The sequence below is a fragment of the Lithobates pipiens genome, unplaced genomic scaffold (assembly GCF_037356315.1).
Source record: "Lithobates pipiens isolate NorthernLeopardFrog02 unplaced genomic scaffold, aLitPip1_a1.2 Scaffold_10, whole genome shotgun sequence".
NCBI lineage: Eukaryota > Metazoa > Chordata > Amphibia > Anura > Ranidae > Lithobates > Lithobates pipiens.
In genome coordinates, this window is record NW_027507686.1 from 104,174,414 (window position 1) to 104,196,288 (window position 21,875).

General features: G+C 45.8%; 1 protein-coding gene across 2 annotated transcripts in view; it reads right to left on the bottom strand.

Annotated features, from left to right (window-relative positions):
* The window catches only part of LOC143933943 (spectrin beta chain, non-erythrocytic 1-like), a gene marked incomplete in the record, with an annotated part of 1,131,488 nt that overhangs the window by 99,032 nt on the left and 1,010,581 nt on the right, over positions 1-21,875 (bottom strand). For both annotated transcript variants that reach the window (XM_077457128.1, XM_077457138.1), the window contains 1 exon segment: positions 14,955-15,151. In XM_077457128.1, the coding sequence (XP_077313254.1) occupies positions 14,955-15,151 (197 nt within the window).

The window sequence follows — 21,875 nt, forward strand, 5'->3', positions numbered from 1 at the left end:
TGGTAAATGTATGGACTGCAGACCAAGTTGTGGCCTTACAGATCTGAGCCATGGAGGCCTGGTGATGCCCTGCCCAAGAAGCACTTACAGCCCTGGTGGAGTGCGCTTTAACATGAAAAGGAGGAGGGTTTTCCTTTTTAAATCATAAGCCTGAACTATCACTTGACAAAATCAATTTGGAAGTAGTAGATTTTGATGCTGCCTGTTAGAACCGTCTGGCAATACAAACAAAACATCTGTTTTGTGAATCTCAGCATAGACCTTGACCGCTCTCACTACATCAAGAGAATGTAGTGACCTCTCTTCCACAGCCCAAGGTTCTGGAAAAAAAAGAAGGCAGAACAATATCCTGGTTTAAATGAAAACCTGTCACTACCTTCCGTAGGAATTTAGGATGAGGCCGCAATACCACCTTATCCTTATGAATAATCAAATATGCAAAAACAATCAAGTGATGGTGTCGCGCTCCAATGTGAACTGTGATAATATAAATACCCACTTACAACGTGGACACGGATATGGGACAAAAATAATATATATATTACACACACACACACACACACACACACACATATACACACACACACACACACAGTGCCTTGCGAAAGTATTCAGCCCCCTTGAACTTTTCAACCTTTTGCCACATTTCAGGCTTCAAACATGAAGATATAAAATTAAAATTTTTTGTGAAGAATCACCAACAAGTGGGACACAATTGTGAAGTGGAACTAAATCTATTGGATTTTTGAAACTTTTTTTAACTAATAAAAAAATGAAAAGTGGGGCGTGCAAAATTATTCGGCCCCCTTGCGTTAATACTTTGTAGAGCCACCTTTCGCTGCGATTACAGCTGCAAGTTGCATGGGGTATGTCTATCAGTTTTGCACATCGAGAGACTGAAATTCGTGCCCATTCTTCCTTGCAAAACAGCGAGCTCAGTAAGGTTGGATGGAGAGCGTTTGTGAACAGCAGTTTTCAGCTCTTTCCACAGATTCTCAATTGGATTCAGGTCTGGACTTTGACTTGGCCATTCTAACACCTGGATACGTTTATTTGTGAACCATTCCTTTGTAGATTTTACTGTATGTTTGGGATCATTGTCTTGTTGGAAGATAAATCTCCATCCCAGTTTCAGGTCTTTTGCAGACTCCAACAGGTTTTCATCCAGAATGGTCCTGTATTTGGCTGCATCCATCTTCCCCTCAATTTTAACCATCTTCCCTGTCCCTGCTGAAGAAAAGCAGGCCCAAACCATGATGCTGCCACCACCATGTTTGACAGTGGGGATGGTGTGTTGAGGGTGATGAGCTGTGTTGCTTTTACACCAAACATATCGTTTTGCATTGTGGGCAAAAAGTTCGATTTTGGTTTCATCTGACCAGAGCACCTTCTTCCACATGTTTGGTGTGTCTCCCAGGTGGCTTGTGGCAAACTTTAGACGAGACTTTTTATGGATATCTTTGAGAAATGGCTTTCTTCCTGCCACTCTTCCATAAAGGCCAGATTTGTGCAGTGTACGACTGATTGTTGTCCTATGGACAGACTCCCACCTCAGCTGTAGTTCTCTGCAGTTCATCCAGAGTGATCATGGGCCTCTTGGCTGCATCTCTGATCAGTCTTCTCCTTGTCTGAGCTGAAAGTTTAGAGGGACTGCCAGGTCTTAGTAGATTTGCAGTGGTCTGATACTCCTTCCATTTCAAAATAATCGCTTGCACAGTGCTCCTTGGGATGTTTAAAGCTTGGGAAATCTTTTTGTATCCAAATCCGGCTTTAAACTTCTCCACAACAATATTACGGACCTGCCTGGTGTGTTCCTTGGTCTTCATGATGCTCTCTGATCTTTCAACAGAACCCTGAGACTATCACAAAGCAGGTGCATTTATACAGAGACTTGATTACACACAGGTGGATTCTATTTATCACCATCAGTCATTTAGGACAACATTGGATCATTCAGAGATCCTCGCTGAACTTCTGGAGTGAGTTTGCTGCACTGAAAGTAAAGAGGCCGAATAATTTTGCACGCACCACTTTTCAGTTTTTTATTTGCTAAAAAAGTTTAAATTATCCAATAGATTTCGTTCCACTTCACAATTGTGTCCCACTTGTTGGTGATTCTTCACAAAAAATTTAAATTTTATATCTATGTTTGAAGCCTGAAATGTGGCAAAAGGTTGAAAAGTTCAAGGGGGCCGAATACTTTCGCAAGGGTGTGTGTGTGTGTGTGTGTGTATGTGTATATATATATATATATATATACACACATACTTTTTTTTTTACCCCATATCTGTGTCCACGTTGTAAGTGGGTATTTATATTATCATAGTTCACATTGGAGCGCAACACCATCACTTGATTGTTTTTTGCATATATTTTTTTTGCTAGTGTTTGGCCCATACGCTGGTTGCAGCACCATTGGCCATTTATTCATATTCCACTGGAGCACAGTAATAACTATTCCATTTAAATAATCAAATATGGTTCTTTACAAGAAAGAGCCGCCAACTCCGATACTCTTCTAGCAGAGGATATGGCAAAAAAAAAGGATTAATCATCGTTACCCCCTGACCAGAGAGTCAGAATCAAGTGGTCGTTGAAAAAATACCAATAAGGCAGATACCTGGCCTTTGATAGTACTCAGGGCCAGCTTAATCTCTAATCCCATCTGCAGGAATTCAAGGATCCCACCTATGACATTACCTGGGGTGCCAACCCCTGGATTCACACCAGGAGACATATGCTTTCCAGACTCTATAGTATATGACCCTGGAGGCCGGTTTCCTAGCATTAAGCGAGGTAGAAACTACTGAAGCTGACAGCCCACGATCCTTTAGAATGTGAAACTCAATAGCCAAACCATTAAATTTAGTGTTTGTAAGGTAGGATGGAATACTGGACCTTGCGAGAGAAGGTCTGGCCATAGTGGAGTACAAGGGTCCCCTACTGCCATTTTTATGATCTTGGCAAACCAAGATCTCCTGGGCCACAAGAATCCCATCATTCCCTTCCTGCTTGATCCTGGGAAGAAGGCGCGGAATCAGAACAGGAGGGAATACATAGATCAGTGAAAACTGAGAAAAACTAAGGCATCTGTTCTGTATGCCAGCAGATCCCTTGTCCTTCACACCAAGTTGTAGACCTTGTTGTTGAATCTGGACACAAACAGATCCACATCTTGAACACCCCATCTTTGACATAGACAGATGTCAGAGTGAAGGGACCATTCTCCCGGAAACAATTTTTGCCAACTCAAGTAGTCCGCCTGCCAATTTTCTCTCCCTGGAATGAAAATCGCTGATGGGCAAGGAACGTTGTTTTCTGCCCAAGATTAGAACATGATTCACCTCTCTTTGGGCTGTACGACTTCCCGTACCCCCTTGGCGATTGATGTAGGCCACAGCCGTGGTATTGACGGATTGGATCTTGACAGTACAATTCCGTAGTCTGTGCGTCCAAGCCTCTAGGGCCAGACGTACTGTCTGAATCTCTAGAATATTGGTGGGCAAGGTCCTCTCTGATTTGGACCACTTCCCTTGGACAGATGCTTCTTCTAGGACTGCTCCCCATCCCAGAAGGCTGGCATTTGTCATTACCACCCTCCAGGATACTGGTAGAAAGGATTTCCTTTTCTAGAAAGTTCATGGATATCAACCACCAAATGACGCTCTGATGTACTTCCGGGGATAAGAGTATTGTAAAGTCCAAAGCTTGGATCTTGGATGTTCCAAGTTGACAGAATACTGTTTTGCAGCAGTCTTAAAGGAAACCGCACATAAGGAATGGCCTCGAAAGAAGCCACAATCTTTCCTAACAACTTCATGCAAAGCCGAATAGAAGGACTTTTCTTTGTTTTGAAAAGCCAAATTAGTTCCCCTTGTGGAACTGATCCTTTCCTGGGGTAAGAACACCCTCTTCTGAATTGTATCTATGATCAGCCCCAAGTACTGCAATCTCCTTGATGGTTTTAAGGAGGATTTCTCTAGGTTGAGAATCCAGCCTAGGAATTCTAGGTAACTCACTGCTGTGACTAACTTTGGTTTAGGTGGGTTACTGACTGATCTACCAAGAGTAGATCGTCTAAATAGGCTGGTATCGTTATACCCTGAGCCCTTAACCTCGCTAAAGGAGGGGTCAAGATCTTTGTGAACTCTTGAGGTGCAGTAGCTAGACCAAAAAGGCAGAGCTACAAACTGAAAATAAAGATTTTCTACCTCGAAGCGCAGAAATTTCTGGTAAGCAGGGAAAATTGGCCCATGGAGATGAGCATCATTGATGTCAGAAATTCTCCTCCTTGTAGGATGGAGACTACTGATCGGATTGACTGCATGCGAAAGGAATGGATATTCAAGCACTGGTTTAGATTCTTGATATCTAAAATGGGCCTGACCTCCCAGTTTGGTTTTGGTACAATGAAGAGGTTTGAATAAAACCCTGACCCTTGCTCTTCTATGGGAACCACTGATATCACCTTGGGAGGAGAGGGAGATGGAGATATAGAGACTGAGTCCCTTTTCCCTGGGACCGTTTGATCTGAGAAAATGGAAATTCTCGGAACTCTAGTTTGTAACCTCGAGAAATTGAGGAAGCCACCCAACTGTCTTGACATTGTTCCTGCCAGATCTTTGAAAACTGTAGAAGCCTTCCCCCTACTCGAGCGAGGGGGGGGGGGGGGGCGCCCCTTCAGAAGGAGGCTTTAGTATTTTGTTTTGCATGTTTCCTGCCCCAGGTCCTCTTTTGGCCCTGGGATGGACCCTGAGGTCTCCCTCTTGAATCTGACGGTGGGGGCCATCGAGACTGCCTGGAGGCTGGTGCCTCTGGCACTGGAGGAGACACACATTTAAAGGAAAAATGCTTAAACTTCTTCACTGGTAAAAGAGAACTTTTCCCATTAGAAATTCTTTGGATATACTTATCCAGATTGTCTCCAAATAACCTTTCACCATGAAATGGGAAACTGGCCAAGAGCTTTTTACATGGAGCTTCGGCTGACCAATTTTCAGCCATAGGATTCTACGCACACGCAACAGCCCTAGCATGAGCAGTGAGGCTTGGTGAATAGAATCTTTCATAGCGTCTACTGTGAAACACAATGCTTGTGATATACTGGCCAACTCCTGGGCCTGCTAATCAGGAATAATTTTGAGTACCTCTGCAAACTGGTCCTTTAATGACAGATACTCCAATTGCTGCCAATGCAGGCTGAACGACAACCTGCGAGAGAAATGTTTTCAAAAAGAAATTCCAATTTCTTATCTGTTGGATCCTTCAACATTTGGGCATCATCTACAGGACAAGTCGGGTTTTTGTTTACAGAGGAAATAGCAGCGTCAATTGCTGGAATCCATTTCTTATAGAATTCTTCCTCCATAGGATAACGTATGGAAAACTTTTTAGGAGGAAAAAAAAAAAAAAACTATCTGGGTGCTCCCACTCAGAATACATAAGCTTCTTTAGCCATGAATGGATAGGAAAGGCATCAACAGATTGGGGAGGCTTTAATGACCCCAAACCAGAAGTGGGCTCATCGACTGACTGCGTTACAGGCAGTAAAAAAGTAGATTTAGTGAGTGTGTGTACCAACAGTCTCTCCTGTGAAGCCGATCCTTCCATATTAGGATCTTCAGAAGAGGAATCATCACCCTCTTCCTGATCTTTTGAGAGAAATGATCTCGCCCCTTGTTCCTCAGCATGAGGGTCTTGAGCGTTGGATAGGGATATGTTACGCTTAGGTCCACTCTGGGATGCGATTAACCACTTTCAGACCGGACCATTTTGCTGGCTTAAGACCAGACCACTTTTTGCGATTTGGCACTGCGTCGCTTTAACTGACAATTGCGCCGTCATGAAACGTGGCTCCCAAACAAAATTGATGTTCTTTTTTCCCACAAATCTAGCTTCCTTTTGGTGGTATTTGATCACCCCTGCGGTTTTTATTTTTTGCGCTATAAACAAAAATAGAGCAACAAATAAAAAAAAAACGCATTATTTTTTATTCTTTGTTATAATAAATAGCGCCCAAAAATATATAAAAAACATTTTTCCCTCAGTTTAGGCCAATACGTATGCTACATTTTTTTTTACCAAAATTGCAATAAGCGGTTAGCGATTGGTTTGCGCAAAAGTTCGTGTTTACAAAATAGGGGATAGTTTTATTAATTTTTTTTTTTTTTTACTAGTAATGGCGGTGATCAGCGATCTTTATTGTGACTGCGACATTATGTCAGACACATCGGACATTTTTGGGACCATTGTCATGACACTGGCAGTGAAGGGGGTTAACCAGGGGGTGGCAGTGTAGGGGTTAAGTGTTCCTAGGGGAGTGTTACTAACTGTGGGGGGCTGGGCTTTGTGTTAGTGAACAATGATCTCTGCTCCAATCACATGGAGAAGAGAACAGTATCGCTTGTTGCTAGGCAGAATGGGGAGATGCCGTTTACAACAGCTTCTCCCTGTGAGACGATCACGGGTATCCCTGCGGCAATAGAGTCCGCGGGACCCGCAACTGGACTCACGGGGGTCACAACCGGCGCGCACGCAATGGCAGGGCGGCATATAGAAATGGACGTACCTGTACGCCAATATGCCTGCCTGTGCCATTCTGCCGACGTACATCGGCGTGCGCCCATCGGGAAGTGGTTAAAGCATCAATCTTTTGCTCCAAACTTAAAATGGCAGACGAAAAAAAAACCTCCTTAGTGATATACACAGGGGCTGCAGTGTCAAGAGCATCTACAACACCAGCCTTTCCTGATGGCTCACTCTGACCGGCCACATCACTCTCAGAGGAGGATGTCATCTTTTTTTGAGATGGATTTAGGCTGTCATGCAACAGACCATCTAGAGCCCTTTGAGGTGTTTTTTTTTTACCCCCCCTTCCGCTCATAGCCCAATGCACAAAGCAGAGTTACTACCAGAAGGAATGCATTCACTGCTTGAGCAATAGTCCAGCTCAGTTGCTGCTATTAATGAACAGCCTGATGCAAAAGTAAAATGTGTCAAAGGAAATACCTGTGTCACCAAACCTCTTAATGCCACCTCCTCGTGTTGGACATTGGCCAACTCCACACTAAGCCCGACCCCCCCACGTTGCCTACAGCTCTTCCCCTTACTTTAAAAAAAAAATAAAAAAAAATCAAGCCTTTTCCCAAGCAAGCAGTGGGCTCCAGGTCCTATGGGACCCACGGGATGGAGCAGAATGGCACGAGGGGGCTGTAAGCCACCAAGCGGCATGCCGTTGGAGGCCCCCCCAAGTAAACAGTTAGCATGGGGGGGTCTGGTGGGGAGAACACCCCCCAAGGAAACACTTGGGTGGCACTCCCCTGACACGGCGTGCTCGGAATGTGAGGCGGTCAGGGCTCAATACAGCCCCCCAGTGGTGAAACATAGGCATGACAGCATTTACTGATCTTTTTCGTTTTGAGATTTTGGTGTTTACATGTTTAACGTTTGAGGGTTCTAGGGTGTTTTTCTAACACCCTAGAGAATAAAATGGCAGTCATTGCAATAATTTTTTTCACACCGTATTTGCGCAGCGGTCTTACAAGAGCACTTTTTTGGAAAAAATAGGATTTTTGTACTCCCAATAAAATCCTTCTCTCTGCATTTCACCGACCGACACAGCTCCTCTCTAACTACATGGGTTGTATAGCCTGCCATTAGGAGAAACTAGGCAAAATTGTTACACAATACACAACTTTAATCCCACTCCGGGGGGGGGGGGGGGGGGCGGGCCCCGTGCTATCAACCCTCCTCCTGCTGCTAGCAGCTTCAGTACGTCAACAAGCAGTAGAACATAGAAAAAGGAGGGGTGAGTGCTGTGTCGGTCAGTGAATTACAGAGAAAAGGATTTTACGGTGAGTACAAAAATCCTATTTTCTCTTATATTCACCAACCGACACGGCTCCTCTCTGTAACTACATGGGACATCTCCAAGCAGTGCCAAACGAGGGGTGGGAAAAACAGCATAAAAATTGTCATCCATCATGGCAAGTGGGAACTAGTGAAACTAAACCCACAAAAAAACAGCAGTGTGGGGAAATTCCACCACAAAACCGGGCATCCTCAACAGGAGTGATGCCCCAGACTGCAACCTTGCGGAAGTAATGCAACAGTGCAATAACAACAGTACTGTGTTTTTATCGAAAAACCAGGGAAAAAACTCAATAGCAACTACACAGCCGCCTGCAAAACTTTGCGGCCAAAACCAGCATCAGCCGATGCACTGATGTCTACCTTGTAGAACTTGGTAAACGTATGGACAGACGACCAGGTCGCCGCCTTACATACCTGAGAGACAGACGCTTGGTGTCGGAAGGCCCAAGACGTTCCGAATGCTCTCAGAGTGGGCCATGACTGGAAAGGGGGCACCTGCCCCTTTAAGGCGTATGCTTGGACTATAATCTGTCTGATCCATCTGGAAATGGTGGCCGACGAGACCGCCATACCCTTCTAAGGACCAGCCACTGAAACAGTGAGTGACTTCTGAAAGGAAGCTGTGACAGACAAGTACACTTTCAGAGCCCTAATCACATCGAGAGCGTGAAGGGCCACCTCTTTGGGGTGCTTCGGCTTAGGACACAACGATGGTAATACAATGTACTCATTGATATGAAATGCTAAGACCACTTTCGGTAGAAAGGACGGTTGCGAACGCAACACCACCTTATCCCTGTGGATGACCAGATAAGGAGACTTGGTTACATAGTTAGTAAGGTTGAATAAAGACACCAGTCCATCCAGTCCATTGAGTGTCTACAATTGTCCCTATCCCAGTACATTGCACACTCACATCGGTCCCTACTCTCAAGGAGCCCACAATCCAAGGTCCCCATTCATATACTAGGGCCAATTTGGACATAAGCCAATTAATCTACCTGCATGTCTTTGGACTTGCAGGACAAGGCCGCCAGTTCCGAAAACCTCCTGGCCGATGTGATGGCCACTAGAAAGACCACCATCTGTGAAAGGATCAACAGAGGAATCTCCCTGATATTCTCAAACAGCGGCTTCTGAAGCGTCAACACCAGGTTCAAATCCCACGGAGGCAACGGAGGATGCACCGGATGGACTACATGGCGCACCCCCTGAACAAAAGTACTCACTAGTGAGACGCTAGGGGTCGCTGAAAGAAAAAAAAAAAAAAAAGACAGCCAGAGCTGAAATTTGCCCCTTGATGGTGCTCAACGCCAACCTCTGATCTACACCTTGCTGAAGAACCAGCAGGATCCTGGATATAGAGAAGGAGCGCAGATGCCACCCTTTCTCCTCACACATGGAGATATAGGCCTTCCAAGTACGATGGCATATCTTCCTGGAAGAAGATTTCCACGCTCTCAGCATGGTCGGAATCACTGAGTCTGAAAGACCCCGGTTCCACAAAACCTGGCTTTCAACAGCCAGGCCGTTAAAGCCATCGATGGTAAAGCAGGGTGAAAGATTGGACCTTGAGATAGGAGGTCCTCTCGCAACGGCAGCCGCCAGGGAGCATCTGCCACCAGGCACACCAGGTCTGCGTACCAAGGATGCTGAGGCCAATCTGGGACAACCGGTATTACTGGGATCCCCTCGGCTTCCACTCTGCGAAGCAGAATCGGTAACATTTTCAGTGGGGAAAAGGCGTAAATCAGCTGGTACTGATCCCACGGAGCCACCAGCGCGTCTGCCCACGGATCTCTTGTCCTGGACACGAATCTTGGCACCTTTCGATAGAGACGGGAGGCCAGTAGATCCACATCTGGTGTTCCCCACTTTAGGCACAGCAGCTTGAATGTCTCCGGATGCAATGCCCATTCTTCTAGGTCCAACATCTGTTGACTCAGATAGTCCGCCTGTCAGTTCTCCACCCCCGGGATGTAAATGGACGACAGGGTCGGTACGTGTCGCTCTGCCCACTGAAGTATGTGAGCGACCTCCCAAGCAGCGGCTGAGCTTGTTCCTTCTTGGTGATATACGTACGCCACAGCCATGGCGTTGTCCGGCTGTATCCTGATTGGACGGCCTTGAAGACTCACCGACCATGTGTGGAGACAGCCTGATCACTCTCAATTCGAGCAGATTGATTAGCAATTTGGATGCCCCCATCACTACACCCCAGCCGGATAGACTGGCGTCCGTAGTGATCACCGTCCATTTCAGAGGAAGGAATGATTTTCCGCACTGAATCACTGGGGACCTCAACCACCAGATCAGAGAGTCCCTGACTGGCTAGCTCACCTGGATCTGTCGATCTAGGGACAACTGAGATTTGTCCCATTTTAACAAAATCTCGTTCTGCAGCACTCTGGTGTGGAACTGGGTGTAGGGTACTACCTCGAAGGAGGCTACCATGAGTCCCAGCACTCGCATGCAAAAGCGGAGTGATGACCACTTGCGGTTCATCAGTAGTTTGACCGCAGATCTGAGAGTCTGCAATTTGTCTGAGGGGAGAAAAATTCTCGCTTCCCTGGAGTCCAACATCAAACCTAGGTACTCCAGACGCTGGGTCAGTACAATCACCGACTTCTTTAGGTTCAATAGCCACCCAAATTCTTGCATAATTCAATTATGTGGTGTTTGCTAGCGCTGCATTTATTTAGTTTTTATACCTTTACAAATGATTGAGGGCTTTCAAGTCCAAGATCGGACGTACCCCTTCCTTCTTGGGAACCACAGATTTGAGTAGAATCCCTGGAAGCGTTCCGATTCTGGGACTGGTACAATCACCCCGCGATTCAGCAAATCCCTTACCGCCCCCAACAGGGCCTCCCGGCGAACCCGGGTATACTGAAGCGGAAGAATCTGTTTGGCGGCCAAGAAAGAAACTATCTTGTAGCCTGTGGAAATCAGATCACAGACCCATTGGTCAGATAACCGGGAGGACCACCGGGCCTGCAAACTCCCGAAGGCAACCCCCCACCCGAAACACGGATGGGGGCAAACCTTCATGCGGTAGCACTTTTATTCGTAGGCTTAAGGTTCCAGGGACATTTTTGACTGTCTGTGGGTGTCCTGTCGGGCTGGGGACATTTCGTCGAAGCTCCGGGTGGATGAAAATGCCGGTTGTGAAAAAGAGGGGCCTTGCCTACGTCATGGCTCCTTAGCTTTCCTGGCCTGTGGGAGTAGTGTACTCTTATCACCAGTGGCATTTTTTAATAATGTCATCCAACGAGGCTTCAAAGAAACGGTCGCCAAGGAAAGGAGGGTCCGTCAGGGCTTTTTTGGATGCCTGGTCAGCAGACCAGCATTTTGGCCAAATCAGGCACCTCAGCGCCACAGCTGACACTGGAGCCCTGGATAACAGAGGGAGAGTTATCCAGGGCCAAGTCACAGACGTACTTAAGTCCTTGCACTAGTTGGTCTGCTAGTTCCATGCAGACAGGGGACGCCTGTTGCTCTCCCAATTTGCGGTGCAAAAGTTTTGCCCACTCAGTGTCTGCGACACCAGTGCGGATGCCAGTACAGGTCGCACGGCTGACCCCACAACCGTAAACAAGGAACAAGCTTCTGCCTCGGCCTTCTTGTCCGTGGGATCCTTGAATGCAGGAGTCCCCTCAACCGGGATCGTGGTTACTTTATTTAACCTGGATACTGGGGTGTCCACGACCGGAGAAGCCGACCATTTCTTGAGAAGGCTTTCCTCAAAGGGGTAACGCACCACCAAGTATTTGAGGACCGAAAAGGTCCGTTGTGAGCGACCCCATTCCTTGTAAATGAACTTGTCAAAATAAGTCAGATACGGGAACACCTTAGGTGAACGTGCTGGCTTGCGGGACTCAAAAGGGACCGGTACATCAGCAGATGGATCCGCTGGCTCCTGAATCTTCAGGGTATCATGCACAGCTGTGATAAGTGCTCCAACTAGCGATTTGTCATGCACGGACCCGGACGGGGACTCATTCTCACTGACAACAAAGAGCAGGGGTCACTGGCCTCAGCAAGACCCGAGTCTGCGTCAGAGCTCTCCCCAGAGGACAGGGGGGGGGAGGGGGGCAGGGGCCACTTTTTAGCACCTTTCTTCCCACGCACTGCCTCTATCTTGGAGCTGTTTTACAGCAGTGCCTGTAGATCCCTAGCACTCCCAGATGCAGGGGGACCAAAGCTGTGTCGGTGGCAGTCCATCAGCCCGATCGCTGAGCGATCTGAAACAGGTGTCCAGATTACACAGAAAGCCTCCCAGCGCTCTGTGGTGACAAAGCGGGAAGCTGAGGGCACAGGAGCTGCTGCTAGAGCACAAAAAACGTGGTCCAGCTTCAAGAAAACGATCGCCAGTGTTCTGAATAGGGAATCACCGGGAAAATGGCAGCTTGAAGCCCAGAAGCATGCTGTCCCTTGCCCACACTAAAAATGGCCACCAGCCAGCGCCATGAGAGGCAGAAAGAAAACATGTGGCAGACAGTGCTGCACCAACATAGGGGCAAACCTCCCAGGCACCCTCCGGGATTAAAGCACACAGGACCCAGGCACCCCAGCACAGCCAGAACCCAGGTGAGAGCCCAGGGCACACACACCGCTCAGTACATGTACAGCACCCCCATGAGGGGGGGAAAAGGAGGGGAGTTAGGGACATGGGAGAGAAGAAAGGGGGTGAGGTGGCCCCCGAATCGACCTCCCAAGGAATGCCCAGCTGCTCAACCCTGCCAAGACAGGGAGAGCTGTATTTACCAGTCCTGAAGAGCTGGGAGACATTCCATTGTAGCCAACTCCTGATCAGTACAGGGAAGTCTACTGGCCCGGCATACTGTGATGCAGACATCAGTAGCCCGGTCATATGTACATCCCGCAGCATAAAAGCTCATGACCACCTCTGGAGCTGAGCTATGTCGTGGCCTGCTGAGCCGTAGCTGCGACCTGCACACACTCGATGGCCAGACTTGGGAGACTACAAGGATAAGTGAACCAGCCTGTCACCCAGCCGGCTGTTGATAGAAGATCACAGGATCATTCATCTTGCGCAAAAAGCCAAGCTTCTGCATCAAAAAAACACGGACCTATGGGCCCGCAGGGTTCCTAGGTGTATCTCCTTCACTAGGCAAAATAAAACTAAGGCTGCTAGGGCAGATTGTGGAGATTGTAGCCTAGGGACAGCCCTCTGGGCGGAACTAAAAGTTCTGAAGTGTTGTATTACAACTTTGCCTAGTAATCTCCAGTGATAGGGCTAACAACACATTTTGTTACAGAGAGGCGCTGTGTTGGTCGGTGAATACAAGAGAAATTATGATTTTATATTTCAAAGCGCAGAAATTTCTGGTCAGTGGGAAATATTAGCACATGGAGTTATGCATCTTTGATCTTTGATCGAAGCCAAAAACTCCCCTCCTTGCAGGATGGACACAACCGATCGGATTGACTCCATGTGAAAGGATCGGATGTTTAAATGCCGATTCAGATCTTTGAGATCTAGAATGTGTCTTACCTCTGTTTGGTTCTGGAACCGTGAAAGGTTTGAATCAAAACCTGTGCCCCGTTCCACTAAGGGAACCTCTGATATCACCGACTGGGATAATAGATGATCCAGAGCCAGAAAGACTTTTTCTCTGGATCCTTGGGAACATTTGCCCTTGGGAAAAACGAAGAGATGGAAATATCGGAACTCTACTTGTAACCTAGAGAAAACTGCAGAAGCCACCCATCTGTCTTGACATTGTTCCTGCTAGATCTTTGAGAAATGCAGGAGCCTTCCCCCCACCCAAGCGAGCGGGGGCACCCCTTCATGAGGAGGCTTTAGCATCCTGCTTTGTGGGCTTTCTGCCCAAAGATCTCTTCTGACCCTGGTGCTGCCCTTGGGGTCTCCCCCTTGAACCTGATGGTTGAGGCCGTCGAGACTGCCTAGAGGCTGATGCCCCTGGCACAGGAGAGGCAGCACGCTTAAAGGAGCAACATTTGAACTTCTTTACTGGTAAAAAAAGAGCTTTTCCCATTAGAGATCCTTTGGATGTATTTTACCCAGATCGTCTTCAAATAGCCGTTCACCATGAAAAGGGGAAACTAGCTAGGAGCTTTTTACAGGGTGCTTCGGCTGACCAATTTTTCAGCCATAGAACTCTGCAAGAATGCACTAGTCCAAGCATAAGCCGTGAGGCTTAAATTATAGAATCTCTCATAGCATCTACTGTGAAACATAGTGCATCTGATACGCCAGCCCATTGCTGGGCCTGCTGATCAGGCAGTATCTCCACAAACTGTTCCTTAATGGACTGGGATACACCAATTTCAGCAAGAACCGGCTGCGCTACTGAAATTGCTAAAGACATATTGCTTTTATAAAGAAGTTCCAACTTTTTATCTGTTGGATCCTTTAACATCAGCGCATTACCCACCGGACATGTGAGATTCTTGCTCACCGAGGCGATTGCAGCATCAATTGCTGGAATCCCAAAGCAGAGGATTCCCAGTAGTGGGAGGGGTTATATGGGGAGTATACTTCTTGCCTTAGGGTGTGCCAGGGTCTATCACCTATCAGTGGCCCTATAACCCACATAGTAAGTACTATTGCTCTGTGTCCCCTCATGTAAGAAAAGAAAGTAGCAGTCATACCAATTCTGGACTGCACAGACTGTGTAAAGGGCAGAGCTAAGGGAGGGACACAGGTCCACCCACTACAGACTGCCTGTAGAAAACTAGTGGAAAGGGCATACACAAGGAGAAAGCAGCATTGACTGGTCTTTATAGCAGGAACCTCTTCCACAAAAGCAACTTTTCACTTTGAAATTTGAGGTACTTTGTGCAGAAATCCAAGAACGAATACGCATGTCTCCTTTACCTTATATCATTTTTTTCCTTCCCTTGAAGGCCCTATCCAGTTTCTGCTTCAATCCCATTTACCTTATTTTTTTTGTTTCCCCCCCCCCCCCCCCCCCTCCTCTGAAGGCCCTAGGCACAGCACCTACAAGTTGAATTTTTGTCTAATTATCATGTACAAAGGGTTTGCTTTCCTACAGAAGCAGATAAAGTAGACCTTTAAGGCATTGTATCCTCACCGTAGTTAGTTTTTCTAGAAGCAAAAATCTCTCATCCCAAGTAGATACTGCTTTTTGGAAGGCTTCATGCCTCTTAATTAGGTTTTCCACTTCATCTACATTGCCACCGAGTTCAGATGACCTGACAATAGGTTCCTGGCTGGAAAGCCAAGCTTCAGCCACATTGGCATCTCTTCCAAACATAAGTACTTCAAGCACTAAAACAAAAACAGAGGTGTAAATATTTACTTTCAAAATTAATAAATGCATACAACACGTGTAGCTGAATTTCAGGCAGCTAATTCCATAATAAACAAATTCAGTCTTAAATTAACCTCTTACTATAAAGGGTCATTCAAACAAGCATCCGCCAGCAAGATCTGGTGATTGCATCAAAAGTAAAAAAAAAAAATTGGATTGCATACTACTGAACTTTTTACAATGATTTATACTGGTGTAAGGTATTATATCTGTATAGCATTTTTGAGTGATTTGGGTACCAGCAGGTCATTAAAATGTGGGAATTTTCTTAATTCTTCAGCGCTGTATACTTGTATATATTTTTTCAATCAGTATTGTAGGGTTGTTTATACAGCAGCAAACACCTAAATTCTTTTTGGGATTTTTTTTCTGTGACCATAGCATGGAAAAGCATATTGAGATTTGGTGATTATGGCAGAGGGAGAAATTAGCCCCATGCACACCTTGTGTTTTAACAGCCATGGCCAGATGCATACCCTGTGACCAGATTCTGACCAGCCCTGAATTCAGGGCAAGAGGTTCTAGTGTGTGTGGGGCCATAGAACAGATTGCTGTTGCTTCCAGATGGGGAGTTTAGCCATCTCTGAATAAGCCATAAATGGCTGATAACACAGAAGAACAACTTACAAATTCAGCTCAATTTAGAGTGAAAGATCTAAATTTCCTCATTAAAAAGCACTGTGGAGATCTTGACAGGCGAGTTATAACACCATCAGAAGTAGAGTGAATGGCACAAAACAAAAGCACAGCCCAAGGTGGCCCCTGCTGGTTAAACCCTCATATTTGCCAAAGACAACTGTTTGTTATAAATCGCACAGGACACAGGCTGATTATTCATAGACCCTGGGTTACTGGACACTGGCACAATTTGGACAACTTCTCACCTAATATTTCGATTTTTCAACTATTTAATTTCTTCTAAAACAGAATGGCATCTGGATCAGTGCAACCTCATTAAAACCTTGAGAGTTGTACCCAGGCCAACTGTACAGACAGACTGAAAAAATGTGGTCACTGGAGCCTGCATAGGTGCTTACCTTGAAATTTGTGCAACACGTGTAGCCACAGGGTGCTCTACAGGTCCAGGGCCATGGTCCATTCGAATCTACTTCTATCCAAGGAAACAGGGATTCTGATTGTACTAAATTTTCTCAGAAGAACCTAGACATACTAGAAGACTACTAGAAGATAACCCAGTGCCTCTTCCCAACTGACTAGACTTCATGACTGAGTGCCCTTTATTCCCTCCTGCTTCTCAGTCACAAACTAACGGCATGACTGTTGAAGCCCAGGTCTAAAAAGGGACAGGGGAGTCTCAGTGTTATTCCTACAATGCAAGAAAAGCCACTTCATGCCTGCAAAGCCTTCACCTGGTGTGAACACAGGCACTTCAATCCAGAGATTACTCTGTGCCTAGCATTCTGGTACTCCTATAAATTAGGACTAGACCAGAACTTGACCTTAACAATACAGGGCACTTTCACCCCCTTCCTTCCCAGCCCAATTTTCAGCTTTCATCGCTCTCGCGCTTTCAGTGACAATTGCGCGGTCATGCTACACTGTACCCAAATGAAATTGTTATCATTTTGTTCGCACAAATAGAGCTTTATTTTGGTGTTATTTATTCACGACTCCGTTTAATTTTTTGCGATATAAGCGCAAAAAAAGCGGAAATTTGGAAAAAAAACAATATTTTCTTTTTTCTATTTGAAAAGAAATCCAATAAAATCAAATTTTGTCATAAATTTAAGCCAAAATGTATTCTGCTACATGTTTTTGGTTAAAAAAATTCCGTTAAGTGTATAATAATTGGTTTGTGTGATCACGAACATATGTACGCAAATGATCATGTACATATGTGTGCAGGTGATCACGTACATATGTGTGCAGATAATCATTGGGACATGTGATTTTAGTGGGACATATGTGGGGGACATGTTTTTATTATTAGGGACATGTGTTTTTATTATTTGGGGACATGTATGTTTTGGGGACATGTGTGGTTTGGGGACATATGTGGGGACTGTGTTTGTACTGTGTGGTGTGTTGTGTGTTGACACTAGACTGATGATCAGTGAGTAAAAAGCTGTAAAAAGTAACCCATACTCACTGATCATCAGCCGGCTGCAGCGTTCTGCTCTCCTCTCCTCAGCGATGACTTCTGTGTGAGGAGAGGAGAGCCGATCGCCTAGCAACCGGCTGTTTGTTTACATCACATGACGGCCGTGATTGGACACGGCCGTCATGTGATCAGGAGGGCCAATCACAGAGCCCTCCTGCCGATCTCAGATGTGCCGTGTCCGGGTGACACGAGCACATCGGGATCGCGCCGCTGCGCGGGCACGCGCGATCCCGCTACTTCTGAATGACGTTCAGGAACGTCCTATCAGGAGTAGACGGCTCCCACCCGGCCGTATATATGCATTGGCCGGGTGGGAAGTGGTTAAGCACTCTGAAACAAACATAAGGTTTTGACCTTGTCCATGCGCGTTCAAAAACCTCCAGTCCTGCTCTTCCTCGTCAAAACCTTCATTTAAGGTACATCTCAGTTTAGGTTTCCTTTACAATGCCCCCTGCACTTCCTTGGGACATCCATCTGTTTTTTTCCACCCTGAAAAAAAAAACACCCTTTGTACCAATGAGGCGGCGCAGAGGTGTAGCGGTTAGCACTCTCGTCTAGCAGTAAAAAGGGTCGCTGGTTCGAATTCCAACCACGACACTACCTGCCTGGAGTTTGCATGTTCTCCCTGTGCCTGCATGGTTCTCCAGGTACTCCGAATAGCCTCCCACACTCCAAAGACATGCAGGTAAGTTAATTAGCTTCTGTCCAAAATTGGCCCTAGTATATGAATGGGGACCTTGGATTGTGGGCTCCTTGAGGGAAGGGGCCGATGTAAGTGTGCAATGTACAGGGATAGGGGCACCTCAGAACCATTCATCATTCTTCACAAAGACAAGTCTTCCTAGGGTGCTACTGGTCTTGCATCTCGATGGACACATGACCCTTTCATTACTGTGCCCTACTCTAAAGCACCCAAAAGAGTGATTACTCTTCACTGCCTGGATGTAGTCAGAGCAATTAGAGCCTACTTCAAAGCTGCTTCTATCAGGAAGACAGACTTCCTATTTACTCTATCATCAGAAATTCACAAGGGACATCCTGCTTCAAAGTCCATCATCCCTTGATGGATAAGACAATAGCCTTTTTAATGCATTTTGCAGAAACGCATTACAGTCCATTTAACAAGGGCTCCTAGGGTACACGTTCACATCTATGCCTCTTTCAGCCAGTGCGTTTTTGGAAAGGGTTGGACTTTTTTGTCCGCAGCAGCCTGCATTTTGTGTGCAATAGACTTCAATGGACCTACACCAAAAACCGTGTCCATTGAAGTCCATTATACTTTGGGCAGCTTTTGCACTGAGTAAAAGGGGAAGGGATTTCAGTTAGCCTTGTGGCTCTAGATTGGTTGTTGCCTTTTGTATGTGGGCTTTTCGGCTCCAGATGACGTCCGTGTGACGAAACGCGTAGGGCGTGGCCAAGCAGCGTACACCTCGAGCTCAGAAGGAGATTACAGAGCGGGAATTTTAAAGTTGTATGCACTACCGCAATTTTAATCAGCCTGTTTGTAAGTAGTTTTAACCTATTTGCTGCAATAAATACAAAGTTTTAAAACAGTATCACACTATGGATGTGCCTCTTCTCTACCTTATATAAACGTGGCACACCGCACTCACGGAGGAACGAGGGATCCCTAACTTTCACAGCTGAAGGAAGCCAGAGAGCGGCACAATAGCTAATATTGTGAAGGTTGATCCACCCCGGATGGGGTCCTTTTTCCGGTGAGAGCATAATAATATAATATAATAATATAATATAATAATATAATACACTAATAGCCACCGAATGCGAAGAACACCGCTGGAAACCATCACCCCCCCTCCTTTTTTCACCTGCGGAATATTCCGTCACTCACTAGAGACTTGTTTTATCACGTTTATTGTTCACAATTCACCTGCATCTTTTTACACATTTTTATATTCCTATTTTTAAATTTTATTTTTACATTATATCATTTTTTATTGCATTTTTATGGTATGTCTATGCCTATTATATAGCATCACATTGGACTAAATATTAGATTATTCACTTTTTACTTTTATTCATGTATTTTATTTTTGCATACCAGTATAACACACGGTTTTTGCACCAGTTATCACATCTAGATTTACTCTCAGCTTTACCTTCCTTTTTTAAGGCACATAAGAATTTATTTGCACATGCACTTTATTAATAACCATATACTGCCTTGATACAGTGATAAGCATTTCATAATAGGGTCACTAGGTCCTGTGATATTATGACCTTTATTTTATGATTATTTTGTGACTTTGCGATTTTTGTGATATTTTGTGGCTCTGGCTTTTATTAACCAGCACGCTGAGAAATATATACAATACATGTTTTTATGCTAAATCAACCAGCACGCTGAAAATTATATGTGCCCCCACTCATATGAGGTTCACTAACACAACATAACACATTTAAGTCCGCATTTTATTTGCCAGTATACTGAGAGTCCGTACTTACCGGTATAGCGCCATATCTATTCCCTCTCTTTGTTTTCGTATCTTTCCACCCATTTGGGTGGAAATTAATAGAGGCTGCTCTTACCTTTACTTTGTACTCAGTTTTTCATCTTTAATTCTAAGATTCCATAGCGCAACCTACACCCCCATTTAATTTTGTATGTGGACCTGGTTCATCTGGTTGTGGATGCTCCCCAGCGTTTTCCTCTTCAAGCAGGCCTCCTGTCCCAGGGCTTCATAGTTCATTCTGTTCTATAATCACCGGTTTTAATAGCCTAGCTATTAAAACTAAAAAGCTAGGTTTTGAAGAACAGGGATTGGTGGATTCTGATTCCCACAATGCGTAAGGCTTGGAACTATATTTCCTAAAATATATACCACTGTACCTGGTAAGCTTACATTTTGTGGGACAATTCTGAGTTTTGTTTTGTAAATAGTGCAGCGCTGTGTCTCATTAAATGTGCATACAAAAATTGGATTTTTGTACTCACCGTAAAATCCTTTTCTCTGAAGTTCATTGATGGACACAGCTCCTCACGCCACCTTCAGGAGAGGACTAGGCTGAATATGTAACATGTAAAAAACGGCAAGACTGGAACGCACCGCCCAGGGGGCAGTCCCTCTGGCTATAATCCTTTAGCCTGCTTCCTTCAGCTCAGTTTGGCAAAAAGCAGAACAAATAGGAGGGGTTGGTGCTGTGTCCATCAATGAACTTCAGAGAAAAGGATTTTACAGTGAGTACAAAAATCCCATTTTCTCTTTCATTCATTGATGGACACATATCCTTTAATTCTTGACCTTAGGGACGTCCCCAAGCAGTGTCAAAAAACGAGGGGGGAAAGAGCAAAACATAACTTCACCCACAACAAAAGGAACACCTCAGGAGTCGCCATCTTAAACGGCCACCATCAAATCCAGCAGCCAACTTGTGCATCAAAAGATGCATTTACAACATACTTGTAACTTAAAGTGTAATTGCAATCTTACACAGTCGACTACAAAACCCTGTGGCCAAAGCAAGCATCCGAAGATGCGCTTACGTCAACTTTGTAGAATTTAATGAAAGTGTAAACGGACTACCAAGTCGCCGTCTTACACACCAGGGAGACAGACGCTTGATGTCGGAAAGCCCAGGAGGTACCAATTGCTCTGGTGGAATGAGCCATGACAGGAAAAGGGGGCACCCGCCCCTTTAAGGCATAGGCCTGAACCACGATCTGTCTGATCCACTGAGAAATGGTGGACGACGAGACCGCCAGACCTTTTTTCGGACCAGGACCAGCCGAGACAAAGTCCGACTTCTGGAAGGGAGCCGTAGCAGACAGATACACCCGTAAAGCCCGGACCACATCAAGGGAATGTAAGGCAACCTCTTTCGGGTATGTCGGCTCTGGACATGATGGTAACACGATGCCCTCATTCAGATGGAATGCCGAAACCACCTTTGGAAGCAAAGAGGGCTGTGGACGTAGTACCACCTTATCCTTGTGGATGAGCAGGTAGACTTGCATGACAAGGCCGCCAACGCAAACCCTCCTAGCAGATGTAATAGCCACTACTTTCTGAGAGACAGCCAACAAGGGAAGCTCCCTAATGTTTTCAAACGGCGGTTTCTGAAGCTCCGATCGCACCAGATTCAGATCCCACGGAGGTAGCGGTGGTCAATCCAGAGGGACTACGTGTTTAACTCCTTGCACAAAGGTACTCACCAATAAGTGAGTCCCCAAGAAGTGTTGGAAAAAAAGACAGCCAAGGCCGATATCTGTCCCTTGATGGTGCTCAAGGCAAGTTTCTGACCCACTCCTCGCTGCAAAAACAGCAGGATCCTGGAAACTGAATAAGTGCGGACGCCACCCCATCTCATCACGAATGGAGATGCAAGTCTTCCATGTACGATGGTAACTCTTCCGAGAAGACTACTTCCGTGCACTCAGCATAGTGGAAATTACAGAGTCTGACAGACCTCGGTCCTTTAGCATCTGGTTTTCAACAGCAATGCTGTTAAAACCAGCGACGCTGAAGCAGGATGAAGCATGGGACCTTGCGATAGAAGGTTCTCTCGCAGTGGTAGCTGCCACGGAACATCCGCCAGTC